At 36.1% G+C, this 27203-nt stretch overlaps 1 protein-coding gene across 2 annotated transcripts in view; it reads right to left on the bottom strand.

Annotated features, from left to right (window-relative positions):
* Txnl4al1 (thioredoxin-like 4A like 1) overlaps nt 1-27203 on the bottom strand; it is a 399632-nt gene that overhangs the window by 209617 nt on the left and 162812 nt on the right. Inside the window, exon 3 of one of the 2 annotated variants that reach the window (XM_087636535.1) lies at nt 15766-15786. The exons of the other annotated variant lie outside the window; for it this stretch is intronic. Within the exon in view, the coding sequence (XP_087492661.1) occupies nt 15766-15786 (21 nt within the window). The remainder of the gene's footprint in view (nt 1-15765; nt 15787-27203) is intronic. 2 annotated transcript variants of the gene reach the window in all.

Raw genomic sequence — 27203 nt, 5'->3', positions numbered from 1 at the left:
ACTGAAGCATCCACATTTTTGTCTTTCTTCTTCTTAAGCTTCATGTTGTCTGTAAATACATCTTGCGTATACTGAGCTTTTGGGTTAATATCCATTTATCAGAGTGTGCATACCATATGTGTTATTTTATGATGGGGTTACCTCACTCAGCATGATATTTTCCAGTTCCATTCATTTGCCTAAGAATTTCATGAAGACATTGTTTTTTAATAGCCGAGTAGTACTCCATTGTGTAAATATACCACATATTCTGTATCCATTCCTTCTTTGAAGGACATCTGTGTTCTTTCTAGCTTCTGGCTGTTATAAATAAGTCTGTTATGAATATAATGGTACATGTGTTCTTGTTATATTTTGGAGCATCTTTTGGGTATATACCCAGGAGTGGTATAGCTAGGTCCTCAGGTAGTATTATGCACAATTTTCTCAGGAACCTCCAGACTCATTTCCAGAATCTTGCAACAGCTTTCAATCCCACCAACAATGGAGGAGTGTTCCTTTTTGTCTACATCCTTACCAGCATCTTCTGTCACTTGAGTTTTTGATCTTAACCATTCTGACTGGTGTGAGGTGGAATCTCAAGGTTGTTTTGATTTGCACTTCCCTGATGACTAAGGGTGTTGAACAATTTTTTTTAGGTGCTTCTCAGCCATTTGGTATTCCTCAGTTGAAATGCTTTGTTTAGCTCTGTACCCAGTTTTTTTGGTTCTCTGGAGTCTAACTTCTTGAATTCTTTGTATATATTGGCTATTAGCCCTCTATGAGATGTAGGATTGGTAAAGATCTTTTTTTCAATTTCTTTGATCCTGTTTTGTTATCCTAAAATACCTTGGCATGACTCATACAAAGCAAGTAAAAGATCTGTATGACAAAAACTTCAAGTCTCTAAAGGAAGAAATTGAAGAAGATTCATAAATGGAATGATTTCCCATACTCATGGATTGGCAGGATTAACATAGTAATAATGTCCATGTTGCCAAAAGCAATGAACAGATTCAATGCAATCCCCATCAGAACTCCAACTCAATTATTCATAGCATTAGAAAGAGCAGTTTGCAAGTTCATTTGTAATAACAGAAAATCCAGGATAACAAAAACTATCCTCAACAATAAAAGAACTTCTGGGGGAATCACCATCCCTGACCTCAAGCTGTATTCCAGGGTAATAGTCATAAAAACTGTATGGTATTGGTACAGAGACAGGCAGATAGATCAGCGGAGTAGAAATGAAGACCCAGCAATGAACCCACACACCTATGGTCACTTGATCTTTAACAAAGGAGCTAAACCTATCCAATGGAAAAACGATAGCATTTTCAATGAACGGTTGAGCTGGTTCAACTCGAAGTCAGCATATAGAAGAATGCAAATGTATCCACTCTTATTGCACTGTACAAAGACCATGTCCAAGGACTTCCACATAAAACCAGAAACATTGAAACTAATAGAAGAGAATGTCAGAAAGAGCCTTGAACACATGAATACAGAGGAAAATTTCCTGAACAGAACACCAATGGCTTATGATCAACAGTTGACAAATGGGACTTCATAAAATTGCAAGTCTTTTGGTTCTTATAAATGTTTATAAGGTGTCAGACACTCTCAATTGAACAAAATGGCAACCAATTTATTTAGAAAAGTATTAAAATTTTAATTCCATTTCATTTAATTGTGTATCTCCACCCACTTTCAAAAATCACATAGAAAGATTTCTGTAGTGTTTTTTGTCTAATTTTTCCCATTAGGTATTGTTTGGCAACATTAAAGTATAGTAGCATAAGAAAGTTATTGACAGTTTTGCAACCCATCAATGTTAGTTGTATTTCTTCAGTTTTATTGGAGGTCATTCCTGAATATAATGTGTGTGTACCTGAAGCCACTGCTCCAGTGAAGACAAAAAACAAACCAAAAGCATCTCTAATTATAAGGCTTGCTTCCACCTTCCTATCAGCTGCACCAATTTTCAAACAATTTCCTCATTTCTAATTTAGAAGAAAAAAAAGTTTTCTTTCTCTGCAGTTTTGGAATTTAAAAGATGTTATAATAATGGATTCTTAGGGTACATAATCCCTAGTTACTCCTTTTTCATCCAGTGTAGTATCTTAGAGACTCATCCGAGCTGCAAAAATCTTTCCTTTCTTTCCAGGATCCTTAACTAAACTCAAGTTTCTCATTGTTGCCAGATTTGCCTTGTACAAAATGAGCAAAGCAAGCCACAGCAAGCTTACTGTGGACATAAATTTTCATTCATCCTAGACTACTGCCTGAGTATCTATGTGTACATTCCTTTAAACATCTAGAAAATATTTTATATCAAACTCTTATTTATATTTTTGTCTTTCTAAAATTGATATTTGCAAAATGAGAATGTTTAAACTTTTAGGAGATTGAATTATTCAATTAATTGATCAGTCAATTATTAGTAACATATTTAGTATCATTTACACTCTATGCTAACTTTACATGATTAATTTTTTCTATTTTATTTGTAACAGTTTTATAAATCTAAAGAATAAACATTTTTGTTACTTTCTATAGTGAGTGGTGCTATAGTTTAACTTTATATTTATGCATGTGAAAGCTGAAACAACATTTATTTCAAAGTCTGCCTTTCCTCTTTTGCATTTCCCAAATTTATGAAGCAGTCAAGTGATCATAATTGGAATCATATTATAGAATTACTCTCTTCTCCATCTCTGTTGTTATCAAGACTTAAATTTCATAGGAGTTTTAAGATTAGCAAGAGTAAGTCTTGTCAGTGTACTCTTATTTTTCATGACTATTTTAATTATTTTATGGCCTGTGACTTTACACATGGATTATAGAATAAGCTTATCCGTATTTACACAAACCTTATTAGGAAATTGGCAGGAATCCCATTAAGAGTCTAATTCAGATAGTGAGTGATGTGTTTATTATGGGGAGACTTCAATCAATGACTAAGATCCATTTCTCCATTTATTAAGATCATAATTTTATAACTTTCATAAGTATTTTATAGGTTTCTGCTTTCAATAATTCTATACGTATTTTAAGTTCATTAAACATTTTACTGAATATAATGAGATACTAGTAAATATATTTGCTCTAAGATTATTAGCTTGTTCTTAATTTTAAATATAATTATTAATTGTTAATGTAGTTTGGATTTTATAACCTTTCCAAACCAATTTATTAGTTCTAGATGATGTTTGCTGAGGAATTGAATTACAGTATTGACTATCATGCCTTTTTTAAAAACAGATTTGGATATGGTTCCTTTTCTAATCAATTAGCTTTAAATTCAGTTTTACAGCTATGAATGACTACGTGAATAATTTAATGATAGCACACATCTTAGGCTATTACTAATTTTTGGGAAAGGGATTTTCTCTTTATTTCAGAAATGATATTAACTAAACATTTTGTTGCTGGATTAAATACATTTTATTAAATGGAAATAGTTCTGCTCCATTTTCCACTTGCCAAGGCCTTTTACCTTGAAGAGATGCTGTGATTTTTCAGATGTCCTGCTATGGAGACTGATAACATCACCTGACTTGCTTCTTTAGAATATTCATATGGGAAGTTACATTTGTGTGTGATTCTTAGGGAAGCACTGTATTACTTGAAGATGAATATATTTTTATATCCTGGTAGAGCCTGCTTGCTAGTATTGTGGGGGAAATTTTGCATTACGTTTATGAGAGACGTTGGACTGTAATGACTTTGCCACATTGCCTGGGCTCTGGATTATGTTGATATTGGAATTTACACTGAATTTATAGAACTGTACTCTCTCTCTCCATCTCCCTCCTCCTCCCCTTCTTCCCCTTCCCTTCCCTCTTCCTATTTCTGTGTGTGTATGAAAGAAACCATATGCAGTTATTTATGGTGGCCAAACTTTTTCTGGGAAAGTTACAAGAGGATAATGCAGATAGTTCTCCTTATGGCATGACCTGAGGACTTGGTTCCACACATGGCAAGGACCTTTGGAGATTTTTGTGCAAAATATCCTGGCCGTTCCAGAGGAAATGCTTGGTTCCCTTTTGCCTTGCATTTGCATTTTTGGCTTTGCTATTAGCATTTTTTCTTTCACTTTTTCTGGGACAGATGTTTCCCCAGAATCAGAGAGAGAATGCTCAGACTGTGATGCATACTTGTTTGTCTCTAAGAATTGTTTGAATGGGACAGATCACTACTCCTGTGTTTGTTAATCCTGATGATGCGGTTGAGTCAAAACCAGGGCCTGGTTGGGTACATCAGCTAACTTCCCAATGTTTTCTCTTGATTTGAACTTGGTTCTGACAGCAATTTGTACACTTACCTCTTCCAAACAGCAGCTACATGATCATCAAAATGTAAGAGAGTCTTGCTGGCTCATTGATTCCAAGACTTAACAGGGACATTCAGAGGTCAGATAAGCAAGAAGAGCAATTGAATCAGGTTACTAATTTGCTGAAAGGCCTTGGCCTTAGAGTAATTAGGTCTTGGGCTTAGAATATGGGAAGATGCCATTTATCAATAATTAAATTAGAATTTCCTTGGTACATAGTCTATCACCTGTCTATACTGTAACCACAATTGTTACCAACCCCTGTCACTTGGTTATGGACCAATTTTGCTGGGTTAGATATTCATTGCTTGCTGAGGTTGTGTTTCCTTTCTCCTGATACAGACCATGATTAGCAGGAACTGGGAGAATGAGGAGGAGAAGAAAGGGAAACCGTACAGTGTGCTTAGCATTGTTAAAACTAAAAAGTTCATAAAAGAGATTATATGTTAGAAAATGAGAAAATAGATTTTCAACTGTGAAAATACAAATGTATAAATAAAGATGGCCTGAGTTGTTTCAATGCCAGAGTGTGTGAACTGCACTATTCCAAGTCTTCTTTTCAAGATTCCACATGTCCTCCTTTTGGTTTCAAACCTGGAACAAGCTGGAATCTGCCAAGTAATTACAAATTCTTTAAAACTGAGATTATGCTAGGAGTTTTTAAGTTACAAATTGAATTTCATTAATGCTTACCTAGCTATTCATCTTGCTTTTTTTCATCTTTACTCATCTACTAAGGTATTTTCAAGAGATTACTTATAGATTTATTTTTTTTATTTTTTATTAACTTGAGTATTCTTATTTACATTTTGAATGTTATTCCCTTTCCCGGTTTCCTGGCAAACATTCCCCTAGTCCCTCCCCCTCCCCTTCGTTATGGGTGTTCCCCTCCCCATCCTCCCCCCATTGCCACCCTCCCCTGAAAAATCACGTTCATTGGGGGTTCAGTCTTAGCAGGACCCAGGGCTTCCCCTTACACTGGTGATCTTACTAGGATATTCATTGCTACCTATGAGGTCAGAGTCCAGGGTCAGTCCATGTATAGTCTTTAGGTAGTGGCTTAGTCCCTGGAAGCTCTGGTTGCTTGGCATTGTTGTTCATATGGGGTCTGGAGCCCCTTCAAGCTCTTCCAGTTCTTTCTCTGATTCCTTCAACGGGGGTCCTATTCTCAGTTCAGTGGTTTGCTGCTGGCATTCGCCTCTGTGTTTGCTATATTCTGGCTGTGTCTCTCAGGAGCGATCTACATCCGGCTCCTGTCGGCCTGCACTTCTTTGCTTCATCCATCTTGTCTAATTGGATGGCTGTATATGTGTGGGCCACATGTGGGGCAGGCTCTGAATGGGTGTTCCTTCAGTCTCTGTTTTAATCTTTGCCTCTCTATTCCCTGCCAAGGGTATTCTTGTTCCCCTTTTAAAGAAGGAGTGAAGCATTCACATTTTGATCATCCATCTTGAGTTTCATTTGTTCTAGGCATCTAGGGTAATTGAAGCATTTGGGCTAATAGCCACTTATCAATGAGTGCATACCATGTGTGTTTTTCTGTGATTGGGTTACCTCACTCAGGATGATATTTTCTAGTTCTAACCATTTGTCTATGAATTTCATAAAGGCATTGTTTTTGATAGCTGAGTAATATTCCATTGTGTAGATGTACCACATTTTCTGTATCCATTCCTCTGTTGAAGGGCATCTGGGTTCTTTCCAGCTTCTGGCTATTATAAATAAGGCTGCTATGGACATAGTGGAGCACGTGTCTTTTTTATATGTTGGGGCATCTTTTGCGTATATGCCCAAGAGAGGTATAGCTGGATCCTCAGGCAGTTCAATGTCCAATTTTCTGAGGAACCTCCAGACTGATTTCCAGAATGGTTGTAACAGTCTGCAACCCCACCAACAATGGAGGAGTGTTCCTCTTTCTCCACATCCTCGCCAGCATCTGCTGTCACCTGAGTTTTTGATCTTAGCCATTCTCACTGGTGTGAGGTGAAATCTCAGGGTTGTTTTGATTTGCATTTCCCTTATGACTAAAGATGTTGAACATTTCTTTTTTTTTTCACAGAGACAGATTTGATTTATTTTTTTCACATCTTCATCACATACTTTTGCCTTTCCTGTGTGGAGATATAGCAGAAGACATTCTTTTTTTTTTTGTTTTTTATTAACTTGAGTATTTCTTATTTACATTTCGAGTGTTAGTCCCTTTCCCGGTTTCCGGGCAAACATCCCCCTAATCCCTCCCCCCCTTGTTTATGGGTGTTCCCTTCCCCATCCTCCCCCCATTGCCGCCCTTCCCCCATCAATCACGTTCACTGGGGGTTCAGTCTTAGCAGGTTGAACATGTCTTTAGGTGTTTCTCAGCCATTCGGCATTCCTCGACTGTGAATTCTTTGTTTAATTCTGAACCCCATTTTTTAATAGGGTTATTTGTCTCCCTGTGGTCTAACTTCTTGAGTTCTTTGTATATTTTGGATATAAGCCCTCTATGTGTTGTAGGATTGGTAAGAATTTATTTAAAACTGTGCCAGGTTTTGTTGGAGATTGTCTTACTGCTATGCACGATCACCAAGATTACTCTTATAAAGGGCAACCATTAATTGGGGCTGGCTTACAGGTTGAGAGGTTGAGCCCACTATCATGAAGGAGGGAGCATGGCAGTGTCCATGCAGACATGGAACTAGAGGGGCTGAAAGTTCCACCTCAGATTCTGAAGGCAGCAAGAAAACTGGTTTCCAGGCAGCTAGGACAAGGGTCTTCAAGCCCACACCCACAGTGATACACCTACTCCAACAAGGCCACACCTACTTTAACAAGACCACAGTTTCTAATAGTGCTCTTCTCTAGGCCAAACATAATTCATTTAATCACAGAGTTGTAGATCAGTTTATCAGTGTTATTCACATCTGGAGTGATACTGCCTATAAACCCAGCATTCAGAATATTCATATATTTAAAACAAAAATATTCATCTCCTAGTGATGTGTAGGTATAACCATATATTAGTGTATCAGTCAACTCACAAGAGAGAAACATCTTTCTACAACTTATGGGAACTAAAACAGAAACCCATAATAAATCAAGGTGCACAAAATAAGAGATTACAGACTACTAAACCTTAAACCAGCCATTAATATCATACACCATTCTTGTTTGTTGTTATCAATGTGACACAAACCTAGATGCTTGAAAACAGTGCTATTAAGGTTGTAATCCACCATGACCAGACATCTCCCTGAGCTCAGTGCAAAATGGAGGACCACTTTCCCAGATATGCTTTCTTTTCCCTTTCTTACCTTAACTGTGGATGCTGACCCCACATTTTCTACCCGAGGAATGCCATGTAGACCTTGGCGAAATTATAGGTTCGATTCCCTTTCTCTTCATAAGAATATGACCAGCAAGCATCTGGAATGCCTTTTCATGCATATGAGGCATCCCCAGTACCGTAAAATACATTTATCTTAGAAAAAACACTTTCCCACCTTCCAAGGTATATATAGCCTTTGTTCATCCCAAATAAAGAGCACACTTTAACTAAATATTATCTAAGAGAGCTGTTTCACTGAGCATTATTTAAAAGAGCTGGAGCACTGACATCTGCGGGGACACATGCCTTCCCACTTCCTTTACCCCCCACTTCCCATTGACTGCTGGAAATAACAATTGGACTGATATCCTGCTGACGCACCCATTTTAGGTGCCACTTCATTCTTTCCCATCAGATGTGAAGTGGCAACTGGACACCCTGAGGGAGGAAGCAGAATTTGAAACCATACTTAGAAATATTCTGGAAGCATCTGCCTCAGTCAACCACTGTATAGAACATGGGGTCCTAAATAGAGGGATTAGAGAAAGGACTGAAGGAGGTGGAGGGATTTGCAACCATATAGGAAGAACGGCAATATGAAACACCAGAGCCCTCAGAGCTCCCCCGGGATTAAATCACCAACCACAGAGTATACATGGAGGGACCCATGGCTCCAGGCACATATGTAGCAGAAGATGGCATTGTCTGGCATTAATAGGAGGAGAGGCCCTTGATCCTGTGAAAGTTACAGTGTAGGGAAATGCCAGGATATTGAGGTGGGAGTGGGTAAGTAGGAGTGAGAACATCTTCACAGAAGCTGGGGAAAGGGGAGGGGGGAGTGGGAGAGGAGGGAAGGGGATGACATTTGTAATATAAATACATAAAGATTTTTTTAAAAAAAGAACGCCAAGTCCACATTTTGAGATTTAAAAATGTGCTATTGAAAAAAACTCTTTCTATGATTTGCACTTGGTGAGGGGAAAACATAAAAAAATTAATTTCTGGCATAAAGCATCCAGGAAATCTGGGATACTGTGAAAAGACCAGTCTAATAATATTAGGAATAGAAAAGAAGAAACACAGATCAAAGGCACAAATTTTTTTCAATAAAACCACAGATGAAAATTTAAATAAGGAACTTATTCTACAACTTATGAATTATTTTTAATTTGTTGAAATCTTTCCATGGTCAAGAATATGGTTTATTTATGTGAGTTTCCACAGATGTTAGGAATATGGGCATTCTATTTAATATAAAGGTAAGCCTATATGGGGTTAAACGTTGTTAATCTTGTACTTACATTTTTCCCTGATTTTTATTTAGAGGTGAAATCCTTTGCTGGGGAAAAAAACTGTACAAATTCTTATCTATCATTATGATGTTTTGATTTTCAGTTGTACTGGAGTGTATTTTATTTGTGTAAACCTTATTGTTTCAGCACATATTAGAAGTATGAAGATCATACTTCTAATGGGTAATGCAGTTTCCTTTTCATGACTCATTAATGACCTGTGTTTGGTTATTTTGTTTCCTCTGATATCTATGCTATATAATACTCATACCCAAACTCCTCTTTCCTGTATTCTTCTCTTTGTGTTTGTTCATGGCACAGGGCATTGAACTTAGAACCACATGCATGCTAGCAAATTGATCTACCATAGAGCTCTATTGCCAACTTTCTTACTTTACTTACATTAGTATCTATATTGTACTTCTTTCCTATCCATTACATTTCAACCAGCCAAGATGACTACATTTGGATTGAGTTCATTTATACCAGGATATATCTAAGTCACACTGTTTTTCTGCTCACAACCTCAGAAATTTTACTGGAGTCTTTAGATGTCATACACACATGGTAACTGTCACAACCAATATCTAATGTTTTATTATTTACTACTTTCCTACAGTATGTGTTATGATTTTTATTTCTGCTCTGATTTTTGTTTATTTGGTGAGGTTTTTTCCTTCTTTGTAGTTCTTTTAAAAACAATTTGTTAAATTTCAATTATTTTGCATAAAGCATTTTGCAGATTGTATCACATATTAAAATGTACATTTGACTTCTAATAACTTATTCTTCACTATGAATAATTGTGGAATTTTCCTTTCCATCTGTACTCATTTTCTTCCAAATTTTCAGAATTATTTTTGAATACCAGATAGTATTGTGATTTTTATGATATTGATATGACATGAAACACTTGTAGTGAATAATAGTCTCTTTTATGAATCACGTTATTGTTCTATTGATTTTACTTCATTTTCTTTTTGAATAATATGATGTAGTCTCTTATTCTTTGCCTGAGAAAAACTGAACAAATGTGGCAGTTTTGTTGTGTATTTACATTATTCATTTGAAAGAACTGTAGGGAATTAGTCTACTTCTCTTATGTGTACACAACAAAAATATTTCATTTATTATAAAACACAATATATAAAAATGGCAGGGATTTCGTAAAGTAGCTACAGAGGTAAGTAAAATAAAAGTTTCATTTTTCTCCTATAAGGTAGACTCACAAGGAAAATATCTTTGTGTCATATCAAGTCACATAGACTATTGTAGGCAATACTACAATCATATCATAGTATTCTCCTAGAAAAACAAGAAGGTAGAATCATCTACTGATTATTACCTAATGCTTTTAATGGTTGCCAAATCATCCTTTGACAAGTCAAATTGTTATTTAAATTAGAAATCTAAGACGTGAAAATTTTGCCTTGTTGATTCACATCTATAAATGTGACTTCTTATCATGTATCAGTCAGGCTATAGGAGTCTCAGAAATGAAGGAAAAAAATAAACCCAAGCTACTCTAAATTGCACCTTTGAAGTAGCATTCTTTTTATTTATTTATTTATTTATTTATTTATTTATTTATTTATTTATTTATTTTTACACTCCAGATTTTATACCCCTCCTGGTCCATATCCCATGCCTCTTCCTTGCCCGCCCATTCCCACCTCACCCACCCCACCAGACCTCTAAACTTCCTGGGGCCTCCAGTCTATTGAGGGTGAGGGTTCTCTGACTGAACCCACACCCAACATTACTCAGTGTATATGTTGGAGCCTCATACGAGCTGATGTATGCTGCCTGGTTGGTGATCCAATATCTGAGAGATCTCAGGAGGTCCAGGTTAATTGAAACTACTGGTCCTTTTACAGGGTCACCCTCCTCCTTAGCTTTCTCCAGCTCTTTCATAATTCAACCACAGGGGTTCAGCAGCTTCTATTTATTGGTTGGGTGCAAATATCTGCACCTGACTCTTTCAATTGCTTATTGGGTCTTTTGGAGAGCAGTCATCATAGGTCCCTTTTTGTGAGCGCTCCATATCTTCAGTAATGGTGTCAGGTCTTGGGGCCTCCCCTTGAGCTGGATTCCCTTTCGTGCATGTTGCTGGATCTTCTTTTCCTCAGGCTCTTCTCTATTTCTACCCCTGCAGTTCTTTCAGACAAAAACAATTATGGGTCAGTGTTTTGGCTATGGGATAGCAACCCCATCCCTCATTTGAAGCCCTAACTTTCTGATGAAGGTTGGCTTTACAAGTTCCTTCTCCCCACTGTAGGGCATTTGATCTAGTGTGCCTTCCTTGAGTCCTGAGAGTCTTCACCTCCCAGGTTTCTGGTACATTCTGGAGGGTCTTTCCAATGCCAACTACTTACTTTCTTGTCCACTAGTTCTCAAAAGGCTTTGGTAGTTCAGCTAAGTATGGGTACACTTGAATTATGGACCAACGAATAAAAACTAATTTGTGTTGCCCATATTCTCCTGGGTGTGGGGCTTACCTTTTAGAAGGGTAAACCTATGGGGATCACTGCTGCAAAGAAAAGTATCTTTCCATACACCAATACCTAGTAGAGATCAATAGCTCTTCTGTTATGGATAGTTCTTCTTTTGAAAATTATTTTCTAATAATATAAATCCTTACTGTAGCTTCCTTGCTCCACTCATTCCAGTTCCCCATCTCTCCCTACTCAAGTCCACTGCTCCTTCACTTTTCTTCAGAAAAGTGTAAGCCTCTCAGTGATATCAATGGAATACTACATAATAAGTTACAATAAGACTAGGCACAGATACTCATATCAAGGCTGGACAGTGCAATCCAGTACAAGGAAAAGGGTCTTATGAATAGGCAAAAGCGTTAGAGACACCCTTACCCCACTGTTAGGAGCTTTACAAAAACTCCAATCTAAACAACTACACCATGTATACGGAGGACCTAGCCAGATCCATGCAGGCTCTGTGATTATTTCAGTCCTTGAGCTTCTTGCTCTCCTGTTCTTTCTATTCCTGCATCCTGTCTTAAGCCTACACAAGTCTTCTCCATGATGTCATAGCCTCCATGAATCCATATCAGATGGTCTGCTATATCCATAAAATCTTTGCTTATGATCATCCCCACTCTTGTCCTTGTAGAATTTATGACCCCTCTTCTCTCATGATCCCTGAGCCTTGGGAGGAAAAAGACAGTGAAGTAGAAATGTTCTATGTAAGTATGAACATTCTTCTTTCTTATTTCAGCATATTGAACATTTGTGCATTTTTGTGTTAATCAACATCTACTGTAACGAAAGCTTCTCAGATGAGGTATAAGGCATACCATCTGTGACTATAATAACAAGTCTTTAGGAATTGGTTTAATTCTAGGTTCATTTAGCAGAATAATAGCAGTAGGAAAAGTTAAATAAATATGGATAATATACTTGTGGATTGACTTTTCCCTGGCAAGCACACTAGAGTTTTTAAAATTGTGATGGAAATAAATTTTCAAGTCTAAAAATATAAATCTGATCATCAAAGACAAAAACAATAGTGAATAAAGTAAAGTAAAAAATAAATATTAGTAAATGGTCATCTCATTTTATTTGACTCATTTCCTATATCATTTCATTTGGATATCCTGTTTATTTTTCATTTTGTTACAACTTGATGGATATGAAGTAACAATATTTGATGGATGAGTTATAAATTCTTCATAGACTACAGTATATTTTACAGGTTGAAAACTTAAATCGAATATGGTGGCATATGTGTGTAATCCTATGACACAGAGTCTGAGACAGGAGTATCAATGTGAGTTCAAGTACAATCTGAAATACAGAGAAATATCTAGGACAAACCAGGCTAAATAAGGATATCTCCTTTAAAGGAAAATAAGAGTAAAGATTTTAAAACAAATTAATTAAAATTCTCTAAATGCCAATGTGTAAAGGATTTTATTTTCTCAAGAGAAAATAAATCTGTTTATTCTTCTAATAATAAATCTAACATTTTGACAGACATCATGAGAGGACTTGGACTAAAATTATACATAGTATAAGTAAAGCACAGACTATTTTTAATTCATAAAACTTTATGTCTAACAAAAATACTAATGAATGCTACATAATATGGAAATGTGTTTAAACTTAAACACTGGAACTGATTCAGGATTAATTTTTAAGTAGAATTCTGTTAGTTCATCAGTTACATTTATAAGCAAATATTTTAGAAGTATATTATGATTGTTATTTATCATAGAGACAAGTTCTGACAGGCTTCTAGAATACAAAATATGATATACGTTTCACAATGTATAATTTATTTAAAAACTACTTCCAAACAAAATAAGGGGAATGTTTACAGAGGAGATCTTATGTGACAACAATATATCTCAAAGTATTTATTATTCACAGGAATTTTTTTTTCCAATTTCAAACATGTCGTTTTTATCCTATGGCTTTGTTTTAAAAACTATCAACATTTCCTGTGCTTGAAAAACAAAAGTTACTAATGTGACACTGAAATTGAAATGCCTCTGAAAATGTTACTTATTTAAAAAAACAAATCTGTTATCATTAATACAGTATGGAAAAAGTCTTTAATAATCTTAATGAGATTTTCTTGTTTTGAGATGAAAACTGAACGAGAAATTTTTACCTCTAGAGTATTATGAAACATTCTGAATAAGAAGGATAAATTAACTAACAAGAAATTACCTGAAATTTATATCAATTAAATGACCTGAAATATAGTTGATGGGGAAAATGCTGTGAAATTTTAAATCATAAATTAATATGATTTGTTTTAAATATAAGAATGCTTTACCTTCTAAGAGCAGATGAGCTTAGAAGCAGCTTGAATTTCTATGGTATTAAACAACTCAAATTTGCTAAGTCATTAATTCAGTGAATAATTTTGCGTTGCTTCTTTCTGAGGAATCCAGACAATACTCTGAAAACTACATATCATGAAGAAACAAACAAACAAACAAACAAAAACACCAAACTCCTGCATAATTAATCACATTTATGAATTGTGATTAAATACTATAGAAATGAGTGATAATCGGTGTTACAAACATTATCTAATGGGTTTTCTTTTAATGCATTAGTGTTTTCCTATTTTTTGCATTTGTATTCTGTTACTTGACATGCTATTAGAAATGCCATTTTTTTTCTATGTCATTAGATATTTTTGATAGGATTTATTTTTTTATTTACAATACATTTTGTATAATGCATTCTAATTGAGTATTCTGTTCTATTAGGTTTTCATTTGAACCTCCAGATAGTCCTTAGTTTGAGATATCTTTCTCTGTATTTCCTCACTTGACTCTGCTCCCCTCCGTTTCTAGTTTGACAGCCCCTCTCATGCCTCTTCTCTCCCCCTCTATCAATTCTTAATTATCTATTATAATTCTTCTTTCTTGGATCCATTCCTCATCCATTGTCTTTTGCCCTGTATCTAACCTCAATGGTTACATAGATTATAGTCTGCTTTTCAAAGACTTGAGAGCTAACATCCACACACAAACAAATAGAAACCTACATTTGCCTTGTTCCCAGTCCAAGTTGCTTTATGTAGGATGATTTATTTTTTGCCAGTTACATCTATTGTTCTGTGAACTTCCAGATTGCCCTTTTAACATCTGAATGATACAACATTGGGTAAATGTAACATTGTATTTATCCATTCATCAGCTCACAGACATCTAAGTTGTTTCAAGTTTCTAACTAATAGGATAGAGCAGCACTGAGCATGAATGAGCAGGTGTCTCTATAGTAAGATAATGAATAATTTGGAGATAATGGTAACAGTAGTATAGCTGCATGTTGAGGTAGAAATAGAAACAAGTCATCACCTCCATGAGCACCTAATTATTGATAACAAAGCAACAAAGAAAATAGTAGTATCTTCAACAAATAATACTGGTTAAACTAGATAATTGTATGTGGGAAAATCCAAATAGATCTAAACTCATCACCCTTCACAAAAATGAAATCTAGAGGTACTCAGTTTCTGGCCACACCACTCAGAAGGACAGGTGAGTGATGCCTGTCCAGCTGAAATGTCCCATTCCTTAGACTTGGTTCCACAAGCTACATTCTACAACCTTTCCACCTTCTACCTCATAACCTGCCAAATGGTTGGACCCCTATCCCCAATTCTGGGACAATCTAAATGGCAGCTATCAGGCATGCAAGTCAGAAGAACAAAGATCCCCCTGTTTTAACTAAAGCTATAGAAGTTACCATAAGTCAAGCCTCAACCTGGTCAAAGGCTAAAAACTAAGCAGAAACCAAGGAGTAAAACGCACATTCATATGAGACAAACTCAGAAATCATCACCTAGAACTATGATCATCAAAAACATAGATAACCTAAATACAAATGTAAGGCATGATAGCCAGGGAAATATGACATCCCCCTCACCCAGTGCCCAGCTATCCTATGACAGCAAGACCTGAAAGTTTCAATGAAGCACAAGAAAATTACCTTAAACATGACATTATGAAGATAATAGAGGTGCTTAAAGGAAAAAAATGAAAGAAATCCCTAAAGAAATGGAGGAAAGATAAAAAAGGAAGAAGTCAATAAACCCTTTAATGAATGTCAGGAAAGCCAAGAAAAACAAAACAAACAAAAAATGGTAAAAGAGTGGAGGAAACTGTTGAAGACTGGAAAATGGCAATAGACGGAATAGACGAAAGAAAACACAAACTGAGGGAATTCTGATACTGGGAAATCTACATAAATGAACAGGAACCACAGATGCAAGCATCATCCAAAAAAAAACAAAAAACAAAAACAAAAACAAAAACAAACATAGAGATGTAAGAAAGAATCTCAGGGGATGAAGATATCTAGAAGAAATAGAACCTTCAGTCAAAAAAATTAAATCTAGAAAAATTCCTATAAACAAAATGTTCAGGGAAACTGAAACATTATGAATAGAGAAGCGACGTCAGTGGTCAAAGAGGTTACCACCTTTTGGCCATGGCAGGAGTTGTACCCAGAGTCTAGCCGGTCTCTGAAGATCATTGTCATCCCCACTGCAGAGCTGAAGAGTCAGAAACCATGTAAGTTGACCGAGGATTTATGGCTGGTTAAGGAAAGAAACTGAGATATGGCTCTAGATGATACTTTATCATTATTATTATTATTATTATCATCATCATCATCATCATCATCATCATCATCACAATCATCATCATCATAATCATTTATCATTCTTATTAATTCTAGACTACTTCAGTATATATAATGCCCTGACAGGATGACATTTGTATTTACCTGCCATGCTGTCTAAGACACTTCTTTACAAACCCTTGATTTTAGTCATTGTCCTTCAACATGTATTCTACACTTTTGTTTTTGAACAGTTACTAGAGGTGTGGCAAGTCACCCCATTTGTTGTTATCTTCTGTGTCTCTTTTCTGGGTTCATCTGGAGGATAGACTGAATGAGAGAACTCAGACAGGGGACCCAACTCCTACATCGTTCACTTTATAGCCTTCTTGTCTGAGAAGAGATAGTACAATGCAGATGTGCTCCTTGACATACTGTGTGGGTGTGGTGCAAAGAACTCATCATAGAATACCCTTGGGAGGGGATAGGGAGGCAAAGTTTAGAACAGAGGCAGAAGGAACACCCATTCAGAGCCTGACCCACATGTGACCTATACATATACAACCACCCAATTAGACAAGATGGATGAAGCAAAGAAGTGCAGGCCAACAGGAACCAGATGTAGATCTCTCCTGAGAGACACAGCCAGAATACAGCAAATACATAGGCGAATGCCAGCAGCAAACCACTGAACTGAGAACGGGACCCCTGTTGAAGGAATCAGAGAAAGGACTGAAAGAGCTTGAAGGGGCTTGAGACCCCATATGAACAACAATGCCAACCAACCAGAGTTTCCAGGGACTAAGACACTACCCAAAGACTATTCGTGGACTGACCCTGGGCTCCAACCACATAGGTAGCAATGAATAGCCTAGTAAGAACACCAGTGTAAGGGGAAGCCCTTGTCCTGTCAAGACTGAACCTCCAGTGAACGTGATTGTTGGGCGGAGGGCGGTACTTGGGGGAGGTTGGGGAGGGGAACACCCATAAAGAAGGGGAAGGGGAGGGGTTAGGGGGATGTTGGCCCAGAAACTGGGAAGGGGAATAATAATCGAAATGTAAATAAGAAATACTCAAGTTAATAAAGATGGAAAAAAATAAACTTAAAATAAAATTTAAAAAAAACAATAACAAGACAAGGCTGTCTACTTCCTGCATATCAAACAAAATAGAATTTGAAGTTCTTAGTCACGCGATAAAAAATGATAAGGGTGATGAAAGAGTTGGGAACTGGAAAGGAAGAAACAATTATATCATCATTTGCAGATGATATTGTAGTGTACATAAATTACTTCAAAATTCTACTCGGGAACACCTATAGCTGATAAAATCATTTTGCAAAGTGGGTGGATAAAAAATTCACTTAAAATAATCACTATTTATCTTAGGTACAAAAAGCAAAAGGGATGGGAAAAAATACTGGGGAATCAACTCCCTTGACAAAAGCCACAAAATATAAAATAAGGTGGAATAGTTGTAAGCACAAGTGAAATGTCTTATGATAAAAATTTTAATTGTTTTAAGGCAGAAATTTTAAAAAAATCAGAAAATGGAAATATCTCCTACTATATTCATGGATACTTAGGGATAAAATATTAAAAATGGCTATCCTACAGAAAGCAATGTATAGATTCAATTCAATTCCCATACAAATTCAAACATAATTCTTTACAGATCTTGAAAAAAATAATACTTCATAAAAACAAACAAAACCCCTGGGCTATGTAAAATAATTCTACACAATAAAAGAACTTTCAGAGGCATCACCATTCTGATATCAATCTGTATTACTGAGCTATGGTGACAAAATGAAATGGTACTGGCATAAAACCAGATACATTGATCAATATATTTGATTTCAACTCCCAGGTATAAATCCAACCTCTATGGATACATAAATTATAATAAAGATGCCAGAAATATACAATGGGAAAAGAAAGCATTTTCAACGAATAGTGTCAGTCTAACTAGATGGCAGAATGTAGAAGAATGCGAGTAGACCTTTACTTCTCAACCTGCACAAAACACAAAAGGAAATATGGTGCAAAGACCCCCCTCCAAAAAAAAAATCAGACACACTGAACCTGACAGAAAAGAAAGTAAGAGATAATCTTGAGTGCATTGGCACAGAAGAAAATTTCCTGTACAGATCAATAATAGTGTAAGTACTAAGATCAATAATTAATAAATGTAACCTCATGAAACTGAAAAGTTTGTATAAAACAAATGTTGCTGTTAATATCACAGAAGAGCAGCCCACAGAATGAAAAAGCCACCAACTCCATATTTGGCAGAGGGTTAATATCCAAAATAAATTTAAAAAACTCAAGAAACTATTCATCAATGAACTAAGCAATCCCATTGTGAACCTGTAAGCGAGTCCCAGTGAAATGTTGTTCTTATAAAAGAACTGGTATCAAAGACTTTCCTTTTACCTCCTGGGACAACTAAGTACATCAAAAGTAGGTTGTATATGTTTGGAGTATCTGAGACCCCAATACCTTAGTATTGTGAAACATAATTGAAATCACATTTCCTGCAATTAAACATTCTACACTTGATCTCCCCAAACCAGTGGTCAAGCAGTTGTAATTACTGATTTTATGTTACTATAGGCAAGAAAAATTTATACAAATATACCCAAGTTCATGAGATAAAAATAGGAACAGATTAGATATAATTTTTCTTATAAATGTATTCTACACTTTCAGAAAACAATTCAATGTTTATTTATAATTAAATTTAATTATGTTTTAAGGTAGATTGTGTTTGTATGAATGCCAATGGAAATGTGTGTGTGTGTGTGTGTGTGTGTGTGTGTGTGTGTGTGTGTGTGTGTATGAGGGGAGAAGTGTTTCACACTGAATATGTGACAACTAGAAGACAACTTGGAAAAGTTGGTTCTTTCCTTGACTAATGGGGGATCCAAGGTCATCAATCTTGGTAGCAAGTCCCACCATTTCTTAAGTCTCTTGTGAACTTTTTAATTTTATTTTAGTCACACGTTTTAGGGATGTTTCTTGAGCCCAACACATTTCCTGGAAAAGTTTAAATTCTTCAATGTGAGCTTCCATGTGTACAATTAAATGAATGCTTTCACTTCGTTTTTGTCCCCTTAACTCCCACCAATTTCTCCTGACATGGGAGTTCTCGGTACCATCTTTCACTTCCTAGGATATGTCTGTTATCTGGAGGTTTTTGAGAAAAGTAACAACTTAGTAAATACATCACAGTTAGGTGCAACACAAATATTTCCTCTAAAAATATTTCCAAATACGACAGAATTATAGTGGTAAGCCACCACACCAAGAATTTTGAAAGTAAAAGTAGATTTTTCAAATGTATCTGTTTTTGTTTTCTGATATATGATGCACCTTCTTTTACTTTTAGACAGATAATTGCTATTTAATTATATTTCCAAGTTAATAAATTGAATTTTTTAAATATCAATTTTTTATTAATTATTATAGATATTTATAAATTTTAAATGAAAAAAATATGACTCAAAATTAAAAACAGTCTTTTAAAAGATTTCATAAAATGTACCCATTAAAACTGACTGGATGTGTTAGTGTGGGAAGGAAACATATATCATGTGACTGATGGTCATCAGGGATCACTGCAGCTGTGAGTCAGGCATTCCATCATGTAACAGCTCTGCAGGAAGCAGGCAACAGAATCAGCAGTCACTTTTACATGCAAAGCACTTTATCATTTTAACACATCTTTCAATATTCTTCACAAAACTCTACAGCGACTACAAGAATAAGCTCACAAACCAGCCAACTTCTGAAAGCTAAGTAGTGGCAATAACAATTTTTTTGTGGATTTGATTGAAGAATGCAAAATATCTTTCAGCATACTGATTTAGAAAAAAGTTTCCTAAATAGCCTAAGCATGTGGTCCCTCCACTGCACACATGTTCAGTGATCACTCCTGGAAATCTGTGAGCACTGCCTGGAATTACTAAAGTTGTCAAAGACAGTTAGTTCTCAGGACAGAGAAACTGCATCACAAACTTTTCTTTAATATTTTTCCCTTAAAGTTCGTAGATAAAGGATAAAATTAATCCATTAAGTGTTATGGATAGCATAAGTACATTCTTTTGTGTACTTACTGTGTAAAGACAGAGATAAATAGGCAAACAGAGGTTTTCATTACCTTTTCATTACAGTGATAAAAACAACAAGCTATCTTCTTACATGGTACAAGGCAACTATATTTGTTACTGCTGAAATAATGAAACATTTGACTTTCATAGTTTTCTGTACTTATACAAATTGAAACTATTCTGATATCTTACATCATTACATTAATCACTAAAATGGTTAATTTAAAAAAATGGAGCTGGTTCAACTGGAGGTCAGCATGAAGAAGAATGCAAATCGATCCATGCTTATCACCCTGTACAAAGCTTAAGTCCAAGTGGATCAAGGACCTCCACATCAAACCAGATACACTCAAACTAATAGAAAAAAAAGTGGGGAAGAGACTTGAATACATGGGCACTGGGGAAAATTTCCTGAACAAAACGCCAATGTCTTTTGCTCTAAGTTCAAGAATCAACAAATGGAACCTCATAAAACTGCAAAGCTTCTGTAAGGCAAAAGACATTGTCATTAGGACAAAATGGCAACCAACATATTAGGAAAAGATCTTTACCCATCCTACATCTGATAGAGGGCTAATACCCAATATTTTCAAAGAACTCAAGAAGTTAGACTCCGGAGAGCCAAATAACACTTCTTAAAAATGGGGTACAGAACTAAATAAAACATTCTCAGCTGAGGAACATTGAATGGCTAAAAAGGACATAAAGACATGTTTAACATGCTTAGCCATCAGAGAAATGCAAATAAAAACAACCCTGAGATTCCACCTCACACCAGTCAGAATGGCTAAGATAAAAAACTTGGGTGACAGCAGATGCTGGCAAGGATGTGGAGAAAGAGGAACTCTCTTCCATTGTTGGTGGGATTACAAACTGGTACAATACTTTGGAAATCAATCTAGAGGTTCCTCAGAAAATTGGACATTCTACTACCTGAGGACCCAGCCATACCTCTCCTGGGCATATGCCCAAATATGCTCAAACATACAACAAAGACACATGTGCCACTATGTTCATAGCAGCCTTATTTATAATAGAAGCTGGAAAGAACCTAGATGCCCTTCAATAGAGGAATGGATTAAAAAAATGTGGTATATCTACAAAATGGAGTACTAATCAGCTATAAAAAACAATGACTTTATGAAATTCATAGGCAAATGGAATGAACTAGAAAACATTATCCTGAGTGAGGTAACCCAATCACAGAAAAACACACTTGGTAGGCAATCATTGATAAGTGGATATTAACCCAAAAGCTCAAATTGCCCAAGAAGCAATCCACAGACCACAGGAAGCTCATGAAGAAGGATGTCCAAAATGGGGATGCTCCCACTCCTTCTTAAAGGGGGAAAAATATCCATAGGAGGGGTAATGGAAGCAAAGTTTAGAGCAGTGACTGAAGGAACAGCCATTCAGAGCCTGCCTCACATGTGACCCATATATATACAGCCACCAAAACTATATAAGATTGATGTAGCTAAAAATTGCATACTGTAAGGGGCCTGATATAGATCTCTCCTGAGAGACACACCCAGAGCTTGTCCAATTCAGAGGTCAATGCTAGCAGCAAACCACTGAACTGAGAACAGGATCCCCTTGGGGGAATTAGAGGAAGGATTGAAAGAGTTGAAGGAGTTTGCAACCCCATAAGAACAACAATGCCAACCAACCAGAGCTTCCAGGTTTGAAACCACTACTGAAAGAGTATACATGGACTGACCCAGGGCTCCAACTGCCTATGTAGCATAGAATAGCCTTGTTGGGGCACCAGTGGAAGGGGAAGCCGTTGGTTCTGCCAAGGTTGGACCCCCAGTGCAGGGGAATATAGGAGGGGGAGCAGTAAGAGGGATATATAGGGGGAATACCTGTATGGGGGGAGAGGAGTAGAGGGGGTGGGAGTTTATGGACAGGAAACCAGGAAAGGGAATAACATTTGAAATGTAAGTAAATAAATATATCTAATAAAAAACACATTAAAACAAATCCAACAACTCTTATAACAGCTCATGCTAGCAATGATGTTAAGCAAAGGCAGTCAAGACTCCTCCATTGCTGGTGGGAGTGCAAACTTGTACAAACATTTTAGAAATAAATGTGGTGATTTCTTAAAATATTGTGAATAGTTTTACCCTAGAACCCATGTACACCATTTTCTGGACATATACCCAAAAGATGTTGCACCATACTATATGGATACTTCCTCCTTTTTGTTTATAGGAGTTTATTAATAAAAGTCAATAACTGGAAACCACCTAAATGACCTTTAACCAAAGACTATATAAAGAAATTGTGGTAATTTACACAATGGAATATCACTCAGCTATTAAAAACAGTGGAATCATGAACTTTTCAGAATTGAACTAGAAAAAAATTATTCCAAATTGACGTAACCCAAACCTAGGCAGAAAAACTTGGTGTGTACTCACTTAAAAGTTTATATCATGCATACAGTAGAGCAAAGCAATGCTACAATCTACAAACCCAAAGAAGTTATGTAACAAGGAGGACAGAAGGGGAGAAGCTTGATTCTCACTGAGAAAGGGAAAGATAATCAGCATCAAGAACTGGGGCTGGATTGAGGCAGGGGTCTGTGGGATAGAAGGGATGGGGAGGAGAAGACACGAGTTCATTTAGGAGGAGGGATGGAGGGAGAGAGTACTGGGAGAAACAGAATTGGTGGATATTAGGGTGTTGCATCTCTGGGACGAACTAGAAACCACAAATCTGTGAGACTTACCTTACCTAAAACTCCTGCATTGGGAAGTGTGGAAACTTCAATGTCCACCTCCTATAACCTGGCAAGACTTCCAATGGAGAAATTAGGACACCACCCAGCAGCAAAACCTTATTCCATAATTTGTCTTGTTGAAAAGGTATTCGGGAATATATATGGGACAGAAATTGAGGGAATGTTTAACCAACGGCTGGCCTAGCTTGAGACAGAGTGCCTACCCTTGACTCGATTAATGATATTCTTGCTATACTTGCAGGCAGGAGCCTAGCATAATTGTCTTCTGAGAGCCTTCTCCAGCAACTGATAAAAACAGATCCAGAAACCCATATCTAAATATTAAATAGAGCCTCAGAGTCCTTTGGAAGTAGGGGAGGAAGGATTGAGCAAGCCAGACATGTGAAGGACACCACAAGAATCCTTACAGAATCAACTGACCTGGGCTCACAGAGACTGAGCCACGAACAAGATCCCTCTACACATATGTAACAGAAGTGAAGCTTGGTCTTCATGTTGGACTCTTAACTGCAGGACAAGGGGCTTTCTCTGACTCTGCCTTTGGATCACTTATCCCTTAACTGGGACGCCTTGTCTAGCCACAATTGGAGTTACTGCCTAGGCCTACTGAAAACTGATATGCCAAAGTAGCTTGATATCCATAGGAGGTGTCTCCTTTTCTGAGGGGAACAGGAGCATAAGAGGATGGCAGGGAGGTGCCATGAGAGGCAGTGAGGAAAAGGGAGAAGAGAGGAGGATGGGAAAACTACAACTGGAATGTAAATAAATTAATTAATGAAAAAAGTTTTCTCAGTCTGAACTATTGACATACTAGCACTTGTATTTGGTGGGGGAGGTCTATCTACATTTTCTGTGTATTGTGATATGTCTAAAAATTTTGTTGATTATCCTCTTGATGCAAAAGAAGTATATTTAGAAGTATGTTCAAATGTCATAAATGACTTCATTACTAAGGCTTTTGTTTTCTACTTTGGGGAGTTATTGTAGTCTTTTGATAATTACTGTTTCAGAATCACAGAAGAATTTCCTAATTATGAGAGTTGCTCTTGACATCACTAATTCCTTTGAAAGAGTTTTCTATAATTGCACCTAAATTATCACTCACTCCTATTAACTTTCTTGTCCTGCTTTGCCTGGACATAAAGACAATGATGGCCACATTATTCTGTTATCTGAGGTCTTAAAACCACAAACTTGGCATACAGTGCTTAGTTAGTAAATAATGACCAAGGAAAAAAGTTCCTCCTTTAAAGTACATTATGAGTTCAACACAAGACAGTGCCTAGCAAGAAAAAATAGTCTTAAATTATACAATATATTTCCTTTATAGAAAATAGCTTAAGACATTAATAGGTAACAGGAATGAAAACTAATGTATAATCATGAAGAAACTGAATATAGATTGAATTCATCATTTCTTGATTCCTATGCATAAGCATTATATTATCCTAAAGGAAGAGAACTCAGGCCTCCAACATTAAAATAATTTCAATAAAAATAGATTGGCCATACTCACATTATTAAAGAATGTAGAAGTTTGCTGTTGTAGGCTTATTAACCTGCTTTAGAGTGGAGCGCACATCACCACTTTGGGGCCATTCAAATCATTTCATCAAGATTATAGAGCACAGTCCAGAGGGAAGTATTATCAATTTAATTTAAGATCTCAAGTAAAAAAAATATGAAACTATATGTCTTCTGTGACGTATTAATTTCTTTGATTCTCTTAGGGAACATGAACAAAAATGAATAGGCTCACATTTTCTCTTACAAAAATATAAAACACAATGAAATAAAAAAACTTAGTGTGAAATTGCACATCCAGAATGAAATTATCATCCAGAAACTTCTCAGTTTCCTTCAGATCTATTTTCCTGCTCCTGGGACATTTGAAATCTTCACAATGTTAGAATGCAGTGAGATTCTGATGAGAGCATCAGATTTCTCTTGCAGAATGGATATTCTGCTAGATTGGGCTTTTAATCTTCACTTGGCTTTAGGCAGGCGAATTCAACTACTTGAACCCTCATTCCTTTTCCAGTTCTTCATGGGACACATGGATAACCACAGGATCAAAATCACGCAGGAGGTCCTGTAGTGCTTGCAGCAAATCTTTTTGTTTTCATTTTTGCCTTCATACCTTTTTGGCTTCTATAAACAACTGACATACTTTTAGGATAGATGAAAAAAATCACCAAAAATGTCTTTAAAATATCTGCTATAAAATGATCCATTCTTTTCATCGTTTTTCCACTTAGAATAATTTCCAAAAATTATATTTATATCTTTGCATTTTCTTTCATGTTATTTATAAAATTGTTTTAGGCACTTGTCTCCCTTGTATTATTCAGTCACTGTGTGTGTTCATGTCTTGAAGAAAAAGCTTTAAGACCTCATTATGATGATTTTATTTATTTACAGAGACACATGAGACATAGTTTTGTTCTACTAGGCATGCAATCTACTACTCTGATCTAAGAATAAAACTAGAAAAGTAACAATTTATTAAATGACCGAATGTGCCCAACACTGCTATGTGTATTGGATATGTGTGAACAAATCTGGCAAGGATTATAGTCACCACAGCATTCATTATCTTACTCTTCATTAATAAGCTGCTTATATTTACATCCATCATATATCATTTATCTTGAGACAGTCTGAAAGTCTGCCAGTTCTGGTCTATAATAGATCAGTGTAACTTAAGAACATTGGCTAATGAATACCAGTGGCCACCCTTTCAGTTCATACTAGTGCTTTATGTAATACTACCACCACCTTTTCATCTCTGAAGTACAGAAAGAAGGCTAGGAATTGCTAGTCATCTAGCAAACATAATAATTTTGAGAAATATCTTCTTTCTAAATATATAGTGCATGGTAAATAAACTGTGTAGGGTTAAAGTGGATAGAACAGAGGAATACAAGCAGTATAAAAACAATCATCAGAAAAACACTTAAAATCTAAAAATGGAAGGAAATAAATAATAGTAGGGCAAAGGACAGAAGAGCCAACCTCGAGGAAAGGCCTAAGATGGTTCTCAGAGGTAGTGATAGTAGACAATAAAGGCCTAAAGCCTTATAACTTATTGTCTTTGCATCTCTGGGTTCTAACATTGCAATGTGTATGTGCATGTTCGTTTATGCAGATAGCCACTCTTTCAATGCAAATTTTTGACTTTCCAGTAGAACATTTTTAGTTAAGTTTGTTGAATTTTTAATAGACAAATATTCATTCACAATTTAATATAGACTAGGTTCTAACTACAGAGAGTAAATTTGGAGGGTACAAAACTTCACAGATTTAAAATCATATATAGTAAAGAATAACAATAATCTAATAGTGTGATGTTTTCCTGACAAGATATTTATCTAACCTAGAACTTGTAAAACTTTCCTTGGACCCTAGATTTCCAGAGTCCAGAACATGAAAGTAGGTATGTATAGTCTACAGAGAGACTCAAGGAAGCTGGGAAACCCATAAGCAAAAGGCCAGAGAACAGTGGAAAAATATTCACAAAGAGTCTGTCTGACATATGTTGGAATTTGTGGTTCTATTCCTTTTTGAACATTAGCCAGTAGCAGACTCAAATTGGAATGGTACCTTTACATTATACTGAAGTTTTAAAAACTGTATTAAGCTGTTAGACTTGTGAAACCCTAATTATTTTCTCTTTCTGTTTTTTTCCAAGCCAATACATGCAAACAAAACACAGTGGTTAACCAGAGAGACATGGTTGTAGCATGCATGCTAGTGTCAAGACTTGCTGGACACCAAAGTTATCTGGGGTGGTACACACTGTAGCTGCTTAACTCTAGGAAACTACATTAGTGACTTCTTATAGGAAAATTACCTCTCATAGCAAAAAAAATCACAAAGTGACTACAAAAGTTTCTATAATGTAAAAGCACGCCCAACAATGAATTCCTAGGAAGGATTTAGGAGACAGAAAAAAATGCATGGTTTCTTATACGAATGTCAATGAATAGAATTATTCCAGACATCTGGCAAAATCTAGTGACAATAATAGTATGTATGCTTTGTGAAACACCACCCAGAGTTTGTTTTGATGGAATTCATAATAAAGACATAGAGTTTTTTTGTTTTCATAAATTCAAATAATCTGAATTTTATGGCTAAGCACTGATAGAAAATAGAACATGAGTGTTCCCTATATCTTAACTGGATCTCAAGGAATCAAGAAAATCTGATTCCTATGACCTCTGAGTACTTGAGTGTACACACACACACACACACACACACACACACTCACACACACGCACGCACACGGTGAGAGAGAGAGAGAGAGAGAAAGAGAGAGAGAAAGAG

The sequence above is a fragment of the Rattus norvegicus genome, chromosome 2 (genome assembly GCF_021556685.1).
Source record: "Rattus norvegicus strain SHRSP/BbbUtx chromosome 2, alternate assembly SHRSP_T2T, whole genome shotgun sequence".
In the NCBI taxonomy this organism is placed as follows: domain Eukaryota; kingdom Metazoa; phylum Chordata; class Mammalia; order Rodentia; family Muridae; genus Rattus; species Rattus norvegicus.
Note: the sequence above shows the minus strand (reverse complement) of the source record. Positions and strands in the feature narration are given on the sequence as shown.